The sequence below is a fragment of the Haliotis rubra genome, unplaced genomic scaffold (assembly GCF_003918875.1).
Source record: "Haliotis rubra isolate DU_JTF1 unplaced genomic scaffold, ASM391887v1 Scf303, whole genome shotgun sequence".
In the NCBI taxonomy this organism is placed as follows: Eukaryota; Metazoa; Mollusca; class Gastropoda; order Lepetellida; family Haliotidae; genus Haliotis; species Haliotis rubra.
The window spans coordinates 448,925-459,112 of record NW_025766973.1 but is presented as its reverse complement, the minus strand read 5'-3'; the positions used below and the strand labels follow the sequence as shown (position 1 = coordinate 459,112).

The 10,188-nt window shown below is 42.2% G+C and overlaps 1 protein-coding gene across 1 annotated transcript in view; it reads right to left on the bottom strand.

The window, feature by feature from the left end:
• Nucleotides 1-280: 280 nt before the first annotated feature.
• The window catches only part of LOC124282770 (WD repeat-containing protein 3-like), a 44,760-nt gene continuing 34,852 nt past the window's right edge, over nt 281-10,188 (bottom strand). Inside the window, 5 exon segments of the mRNA XM_046718797.1 lie at nt 281-470; nt 1,274-1,367; nt 1,528-1,656; nt 2,493-2,587; nt 9,858-9,950. Of these exon segments, the coding sequence (XP_046574753.1) occupies nt 318-470; nt 1,274-1,367; nt 1,528-1,656; nt 2,493-2,587; nt 9,858-9,950 (564 nt within the window). The 3' untranslated portion in view covers nt 281-317.

Genomic DNA, 10,188 nt, shown 5'->3' with positions numbered 1-10,188 from the left:
CAGTTCCAAATGAATTCCCGTGCTTCAAATACTCAATAACATCCGGAAATTGGCCAACACATGATGTTATCTCCTAATTCATTCTTTGCCCACTTGCACAAAGTGGTCTTGACAACTGTAAGCCAATATTTAAGAATGTTTAGTGCTTTTCTGTTTAACGCCGCACTCAGCAATATTCCACCTATATGGTGGCGGTCTGTTTCAGAATGGGCATTGCGGTCACCTTAAGATTGCTTTGTGCAACAGGGCCCATACCTTCCCAACAAATAACTTTCTATTCTTCATAATAAAACAATTTATTTCAACAATATACAATGTCATGTTTTGATCGCAAGTATGACTTTCTTTTTCTTCTTCCTTTTCTTCTCTCGAAGTCTGTCTGTTGCATCCTTGAAGAACACGACTTCGTCTGACCTCTCAATTTGACTCTGTAGGAACTGAAGCCCAGCCAAGTTGAACCCGATCTGATCCTGAAACAAACCGAGGTTTAATACTGATATGGCAGTTTGTGTGCTTACACTGACCAGAGTCTAGAGTTGTCTGAAGGTGTGTAGAGGTCGGGGTGGAGACATACCTTGCTGTGTATGTCTGGTGGCCAATTGTGTGAGTCTGATCTGTGTGACCCATGAAAGAAAGTTTACACCCAGCCATTAGACAGCTGTGTGACCTGTGAGAGTTCTTACCCTGAGCTGTGTGACCTGAGAGAAAGCTTACCCTGAGCTGTGAGAGTGCTTACCCTGGGATGTGAGAGTGCTTACCTGAGCTGTGTGACCTGTGAGAGTGCTTACCCTGAGCTGTATGATATGTGAGAGAGTGCTTACCCTGAGCTGTGAGAGAGTGCTTACCTAGAGCAGAGTGACCTGTGAGAAAGTGCTTACCCTGAGCTGTGTGACTTGTGAGAGTGCTTACCCTGAGCTGTGTGACTTGTGAGAGTGCTTACCCTGAGCTGTGTGACTTGTGAGAGTGATTACCCTGAGCTGTGTGACCAGTGAGAGAATGCTTACACCGAGCTGTGTGACCTGTGACAGTGCTTACCCTGAGCTGTGTGACACATGAGAACTCTTACCCTGAGCTGTGTGACACATGAGAACTCTTACCCTGAGCTGTGTGACCTGTGAGAATGCTTACCCTGAACTGTGTGATAAGTGAGAGTGTGCTTACCCTTAGCTGTGTGACCTGGGATGCTTACCCTGATGTGAGTGCTTACCCTGATCTGTGTGACCAGTGAGAGAATGCTTACCCTGAACCATGTGATATGTGAGACAGTGCTTACCCTTAGCTGTGTAACCTGTGAGAGGGTGCTTGATCTCAGTCTGTCTATAACAGGAAGCAGTGTCTGGCTTGAGGTAATCTGACCATGGTGCACTCTGAAATGAAACATGACTTAAATCAATCATGAACACTTCCATGTGAAACACCCTTGTCTCCCTAATTCACCCATATAACTACAGGAATCATTTTTGGATTCTCAACACATTTAGGAATCATTTCACTACCAGTCTATTGCGCAACCCAAATGCTTCCTACCTGAGGAGGAAGAGAAGGCATCGACAGGAGAGCTCAGGCTCCCATCCGGCCTGGAGGAAGATGTCCAGCACCTTCAGCAGGTCCATTACATAGTTGAACGGCAACACCAACAATGCCTCCTCCAGCTCACTGCAACATCAATGATAACATAGGTAACACATTCCTTAGAGAAATCTCCCAGATGGAAATACCTACATCTGTATCACCCCTACAGTACTGCCAGACTTATACGAGAGCGTCGGCTATAGTCAAGCCACTCACGTTAACCTATAATTAAAATCTAGTCCATGACGGGAGTATTTCACCTGTAAATAGGTACTTTTGGAGAGCAATGTGAACAAATAACAATTGTTAGGAACTTATTGTTTTTGTCATTTCTTGATCTGTATGGATTAATATTAATGTTAACGCCTGACAAGCCAAAGCAACTACCTGACATAACCAGTGTCTCCAGCCCTATGGTAACAGTAAGCCAGGTCAGCCTACGTCACGAAGCAAAAGCTGCAGTTTCTGTCCCAGGTATTTAATGCAGCCATGTCGACACACAACACGACCGCTAGTCCATGGACCTGGTTTCTCATTGATCCAGTAAATTGTCACTATTATTCAGTTAGTTAATGATTCCTGCCTTAGAATATTGTCATCACTAGCAAATCGACCAGGGTGTTGTTGTACAAAACAATCTTCATGCTACAACTGTCTTTAGCTTCTTGAACATCGCAAGTATGACAGATTTTTTCAAATTGTTTGTTATCTGTAATAAAGGACTGATAATTTAAAATGATAATTCCCTCAATAAACAATTAGTCTCTAAATAATGCTTAAATTTATAGATTTTAAAAAATATGTACAACTGCCTCAAATTTGCATACACCATATAGTAGTGATAAATTTCCACAATTTCATCTGTCAGACCCCCAATCACGCTGAAATGGTTAGATCATGTATTCCTTCCTTGTACCAACCTGGACTTGATTCTCTTGATGACCTCCAGCAGGTAGCGTGTAGGGGAGGTAACTCCATATGCCATGATGAGTGGGTTCAGTTGGGGAGGAGCCAGCTATGAGTGAAAAAGCGATATATACCACTCCACTTTTTAAAGGGATATTTCTTATCTTTTCTTGGTTCAAACAGTACCTATTCTTGTAATATGTCAAGTGTATATTCACGATATAATCTGTTGAGCAGTATATCATGGTATATCATGCAATGCAATGTTTCTGAATACCTTATCCCAAATTAGAAAAAATTGTTCTTTCATATTAGTTTATCTGTCTTCTGTTCAGCGATAGGGTGAAATATTCAATGAATCAGTCATGTAAATGATTCTACTTAAGGTTTCCACTCCAATGTCTGACCTCCTTCCCAGTCTTCCGACACTCGTCCTTGTGTAGCTGTATGTTGGCACTCTCCTCCTTGTACACCTCAATGGCCTCCATCAGCCGCTCGGCCTGCGCAGACATACGTTAAACTGCAGTCACAAGGCTATAATATAATGCATTTGTAGAGTACTTAATATCCACCTCAAAGAGGCTCAGTGGCATCAAGGGCAAATCATACGTAAATAGCAGACATTATATTACCCCAGTTACCCTAACTGTCAGCGAGGTGGTAGAAGGTTAATAGTCACAAGACCATCTTATCCCACCAGGTACCCATTCACTGCTGACTGACTGACTGAGTTTTGGTTTTACGCCACTTTTAGCAATATTCCAGCAACATCACGGCGGGGGACACCGGAAATGGGCTTCACACATTGTACCCATGTGGTGATTCAAACCCGGGTCTTTCGGCGTGACGAGCCAACGCTTTAACCATTAGGCTAGCCCACCGCCCCCATTCACTGCTGCATAAACAGTTTATTTGTAGTCACTATACTAGATTAGTCACCAGAAAGAGTCGGCATGATTGCAGAAGTGTCAACTACTACAGATCCTTTCTGTGAGAGTAATAACTTGATGATTTTATGCAAACATAAACACTGTGTGCCACTCACTGCTTTAACAGTTTCCGCTGTTTTCTTCCCAGCGAGAGCGACCTCAGTAGTTGTCTCCCCTGGTACCTGGAACACATACCAGCTCATGATCAATATATTGACTGTTACTCATTTAATGCCATATTCAACAATATTCCAACTATACAATGACTGTCTGTAAATAATCAAATACATACCAAACAATCTGGTAATTAACAGTATCTTCACATTTCGGTTACAGGACATGAATGAACCAAGTCAGAAAGTGCCTTTCCCATTCGTTGTGAACAAGCATGGACTTGTGAAGGCCAAATCTAATCCTCAACTTAACAGGGGTACAGTCCATGACAGGTCACTTTGTACAAAACATTATCTTCTTACATGGACTGGCCTTTACAACATAGATCACTACAGAGTCAGTGCAGTTGACAATCTTGCTTATCAATCTGTATCAGACTGTACTCACCACTGCTTCCATTTCATTGGATATCGCCTCCTCAAACTCCTGCTCAAGTTCCTGGAACACAAAAATGCAATGTACACATAATAAATATATGCCCCTTCAACAGCATTAGGGGACTTCATTCTTGTTTGGTGTTTTTCTTCAATAGAAATTCTTTTAGGGTCTGATGACATTTAATCATCCATGTGATAGATTGCCAAAATTATCTTCACAGCAAGAGCGAGGTACAAGGTATTACGCTGCCTAGGACTCCTTGTCAAGTTGAAGGAGTCTACATTGACAAGTTGGTTGGGTTCACACTAAAATACTCATGTTATGCCTACAAGCTTCTCCCAGGGCATAACATATAACAGAGGACATATAACAGATCTTATAAAGTTTCTGACACCTGCCATGAGTGCAAGACTGAAAATATCGATCGTTGCAACAGTGTTGAAATTTGAGCAACCAAATTAAAGTGGTCCCCATTCAATGAATACTGTCAATCTTCTGGTGGATACTTACCATCTCTCGCTCATCCTCCAGCACCAACACCTCCTGGGTCTTCTCCCACAGACGGAGGGACCGGTCCTGGGAACCGGACACCACGAAGTTGGCACTGGAGCTGATGCTGAGACTGAACACCTCTCCATGGTGACCCTGCAAACAGGAACTTATCTTGGAAACACTATTGCTTATTATAAGCCACCCATCAAGAAGAATGAATACCCAATGCCTATCAGAAACGAGTCAAAAGTAACCTTTGGCATATTTCTATGGCCCTATGGCCTATTACTCTTTCTCAGTAAAGTAAAGATTCTAGTACTTTTGGGTAAAACAATTATGAAAACGCAATACCATTTAGAAAGTGATAAAATGTAACGATGCTACATTTAGAATTAATATCAAATTATGTAAGTAAACAGAAAAGAACTGATTCTAGTACATTTTAGAGTTGAGTCCCATGCAGGATTCGAACCCACACTCTCAGAGTAAGGCACCAACATGCACACACACAAAGTCAGCAATGTAACTCACTCAGCTGCAAAGGTTTTAACAAAAATGGAACTCTGACAGTCTTTTAGTTAATGTGCTTTGTCTACCCCTCTGACAAGTGAAACTTGTTGAAAAGAAGTAACCCTTAAATGTGCTGGTCTCGATCGTGGAGCAGAACAACTTCCTACCTGGAGTGTCGAGACGAGTTCGAAGTTGTCAGCATCCCACTGTTTGAGCTTCCTGTCCTTGCCTCCAGTGAAGAACAGGTGAGTCCGGGGCACGAACTGTATGCACATGATGCTGAAACATGGTGCTATGTGCTTAAAGAGTTTTTTAAAGAGAAATCGGAGAGCAGATTTTGTATTTGAAACTCGGAGTAACTCCGCCAAAATCGGAGTGGTTGGCATTTCTGGGTTAATATTGATGTTGAAGCCTGACAAGCTATATAGACAAAGCATCTACTTGACCTAGCCAGTGTCTCCAGCCCTATGGTAACAGTAAGCCAGGTCGGCCTACGCCACGAAGCAAAAGCTGCAGTTTCTCTCCCAGGTATTAAATGGCAGCCATGTTACAGTAACATTACCACTGGTACAACCTGGTCTCATTCATCATGTGACAGCAGCCATATTGACAGACCACTGGTAAATGACATCAGAATGATGGCATCTGATACCTCATGCAATACATGATTGATAACAGCTTTTTTCATCTAAGAATATCCATCTACCAACATAGGATGTGAGTGAGCCAGTGAGTATGATTTTTACGCCGCTTTTAGCAATAGTCCAGCAATATCAGGGCGGGGGGACACCAAAAATGGGCTTCACACATTGTCCCCATGTGGGGAATCAAACCTGTGTCTTGGGCCTGACGAGCAAAAGCTTTAACCACCTGCCTAGCCTGCCATCCTAAGTGTTCATGTGAAATAAACTTACAAAATATGTTCTGTCCGCATTATCAAACTTACTGCAATAACAGAATTGAAAGAAATAAAACAAGAAGACAAAGTCATGAATATCCCCGAATGACAAAATACTCTTCATGAATAAGTCTACTGGTTATGGTTATGTCACATATTTTGGTGTGTATATGGCAAAGTGGAAGGAGAGTATTGAAAGGTTTTTAAGTTCTGCTCCAGAAAGGAGCACTACCACAACATTCAGTTGAAGTCAAACTTGTTGGCATGGAAACACAAAAAATATTATTATCAGAAATCAAAACTACTAAAAGGCACCAGTTCATCACCAGATCTATCTATGTGAGAAGTTTGGTAAAGAAATATTGAACGGTTTTCAAGTTCTGCTCCAGAAAAAGAGCACCATCACCAATTTCACTCAAAGTCAACTTTGTTGCCATGGAAACGCAAAAAATATTATAATCAGAAATCCAAAACTACCAAAAGGCACCAGTTCATTACCAGACCTATCTATGTGAGAAGTTTGGTAAAGAAATATTGAACGGTTTTAAAGTTCTGCTCCGGAAAAGAGCACCAACTCCAATTTCAGTCAAAGTCAACGTTGTTGCCATGGAAATGCCAAAAATATTTCATTCAGAATTCCAAAACTACCAAAAGGCACCAGTACACCACCAGATATATGTATGTGCCAAGTTTGGTAAAGAAATATTGAACGGTTTAAAAGTTCTGCTCCGGAAAAGACAAATGTGCACGGTGGCACGCATGGACGGAGTGCATTTTAATACCCACCCACCCCCACCCCCAAAACGCGTTGCGGGGGATAAAAAGAAAAAGAATATCACAGTAGTTCCATCATTACACCCTCAGACTTGGCACTACTCCAAAATCTTTATCACATTTTTGTTGGGTTTATCCTGTCAGAAATCACTTATTTAAAGCATGTTTTTATAATTTTACATTTATTTTCAATTTGACCCAGACACCATGTGCACCACATGCTAATGATAAAGGGTCTCATGTCCTAGCCTCTTGTTCCAGCCGACACTTCAATAGTGAAGCTAGCACGAACAAGATGCAGCTGTTGTTATCCCAGGCGTTTATTACACCCAGGTCACCGGGACCACAGATGTCAGTACTTATACCTGGGGTGACTGGGCAATAGTTAACATTCAACAAACGACCGGGGAATACCCATGTTAGAACTGGTCTTCAGCAACCCATACTTGTCGAAGAGGCAACTAACAGGATCGACTGCTCAGGCACTCTACGTTGCTTGACCCATGTCGTCATATTCCAATTGCATAGATTGATGCTCATTCTGTTGATCACTGGATTGCCTGGTCAAGACTCGATTATTTACTGACAGCTGTTATATAATGGAATATTGCTGAGTGTGGCATTGAACAACAAACATGACCATAATGTTCCTAATTCATGCACCTTCTAAATCCCCAAGTAAGACCGAACCCTGTTCCGTTTCTCTAGCCCTATGGTAACAGTAAGCCAGATCAGTCTATTCTTCATAATAAAACAATTTATTTCAACAATATACAATGTCATGTTTTGATTGCAAGTATGACTTTCTTTTTCTTCTTCCTTTTCTTCTCTCGAAGTCTGTCTGTTGCATCCTTGAAGAACACGACTTCGTCTGACCTCTCAATTTGACTCTGTAGGAACTGAAGCCCAGCCAAGTTGAACCCGATCTGATCCTGAAACAAACCGAGGTTTAATACTGATATGGCAGTTTGTGTGCTTACACTGACCAGAGTCTAGAGTTGTCTGAAGGTGTGTAGAGGTCGGGGTGGAGACATACCTTGCTGTGTATGTCTGGTGGCCAATTGTGTGAGTCTGATCTGTGTGACCCATGAAAGAAAGTTTACACCCAGCCATTAGACAGCTGTGTGACCTGTGAGAGTTCTTACCCTGAGCTGTGTGACCTGAGAGAATGCTTACCCTGAGCTGTGAGAGTGCTTACCCTGGGATGTGAGAGTGCTTACCCTGGGCTGTGCTTACCCTGAGCTGTGAGAGAGTGCTTACCTAGAGCAGAGTGACCTGTGAGAAAGTGCTTACCCTGAGCTGTGTGACTTGTGAGAGTGCTTACCCTGAGCTGTGTGACTTGTGAGAGTGATTACCCTGAGCTGTGTGACCAGTGAGAGAATGCTTACACCGAGCTGTGTGACCTGTGACAGTGCTTACCCTGAGCTGTGTGACACATGAGAACTCTTACCCTGAACTGTGTGATAAGTGAGAGTGTGCTTACCCTTAGCTGTGTGACCTGTGAGAGTGCTTACCCTGGGATGTGAGAGTGCTTACCCTGATCTGTGTGACCAGTGAGAGAATGCTTACCCTGAACCGTGTGATATGTGAGACAGTGCTTACCCTTAGCTGTGTAACCTGTGAGAGGGTGCTTGATCTCAGTCTGTCTATAACAGGAAGCAGTGTCTGGCTTGAGGTAATCTGACCATGGTGCACTCTGAAATGAAACATGACTTAAATCAATCATGAACACTTCCATGTGAAACACCCTTGTCTCCCTAATTCACCCATATAACTACAGGAATCATTTTTGGATTCTCAACACATTTAGGAATCATTTCACTACCAGTCTATTGCGCAACCCAAATGCTTCCTACCTGAGGAGGAAGAGAAGGCATCGACAGGAGAGCTCAGGCTCCCATCCGCCTGGAGGAAGATGTCCAGCACCTTCAGCAGGTCCATTACATAGTTGAACGGCAACACCAACAATGCCTCCTCCAGCTCACTGCAACATCAATGATAACATAGGTAACACATTCCTAGAGAAATCTCCCAGATGGAAATACCTACATCTGTATCACCCCTACAGTACTGCCAGACTTATCACGAGCGCCGGGTTAGTAGTCAAGCCTCCCACGTTAACCTATAATTAAAATCTAGTCCATGACGGAGTATTTCACCTGTAAATAGGTACTTTTTGGAGACCAATGTGAACAAATAACAATTGTTAGAACTTATTGTTTTGTCATTTCTTGATCTGTATGGATTAATATTAATGTTAACGCCTGACAAGCCAAAGCAACTACCTGACATAACCAGTGTCTCCAGCCCTATGGTAACAGTAAGCCAGGTCAGCCCTCGCCAATGAAGCAAAAGCTGCAGTTTCTCTCCCAGGTATTTAATGCAGCCATGTCGACACACAACCACGACGCATCTAGTCCATGGACCTGGTTTCTCATTGATCCAGTAAATTGTCACTACTATTCAGTTAGTTAATGATTCCTGCCTTAGAATATTGTCATCACTAGCAAATCGACCAGGGTGTTGTTGTACAAAACAATCTTCATGCTACAACTGTCTTTAGCTTCTTGAACATCGCTTGAGTATGACAGATTTTTCAAATTGTTTGTTATCTGTAATAAAGGACTGATAATTTAAAATGATAATTCCCTCAATAAACAATTAGTCTCTAAATAATGCTTAAATTTATAGATTTTAAAAAAAATATGTACAACTGCCTCAAATTTGCATACACCATATAGTAGTGATAAATTTCCACAATTTCAGCTGTCAGACCCCCAATCACGCTGAAATGGTTAGATCATGTATTCCTTCCTTGTACCAACCTTGACTTGATTCTCTTGATGACCTCCAGCAGGTAGCGTGTAGGGGAGGTAACTCCATATGCCATGATGAGTGGGTTCACTTGGGGAGGAGCCAGCTACGAGTGAAAAAGCGATATATGCCAATCCACTTGTTATCGGGATATTTCTCATCTTTTCTTGGTTCAAACAGAACCTATTCTTGTAATATGTCAAATGTATATTCATGATATAATCTGTTGAGCAGTATATCATGGTATATCATGCAATGCAATGTTTCTGAATACCGGTACCTTATCCCAAATTAGAAAAAATTGTTCTTTCATATTAGTTTATCTGTCTTCTGTTCAGCGATAGGGTGAAATATTCAATGAATCAGTCATATACATGATTCTACTTAAGGTTTCCACTCCAATGTCTGACCTCCTTCCCAGTCTTCCGACACTCGTCCTTGTGTAGCTGTATGTTGGCACTCTCCTCCTTGTACACCTCAATGGCCTCCATCAGCCGCTCGGCCTGCGCAGACATACGTTAAACTGCAGTCACAAGGCTATAATATAAATGCATTTGTAGAGTACTTAATATCCACCTCAAAGAGGCTCAGTGGCATCAAGGGCAAATCATAATGAAATAGCAGACATTATATTACCCCAGTTACCCTAACTGTCGGCGACGTGGTAGAAAGTTAATAGTCACAAGACCATCTTATCTCACCAGGTACCCATTCACTGCTGACTGACTGACTGAGTTTTGC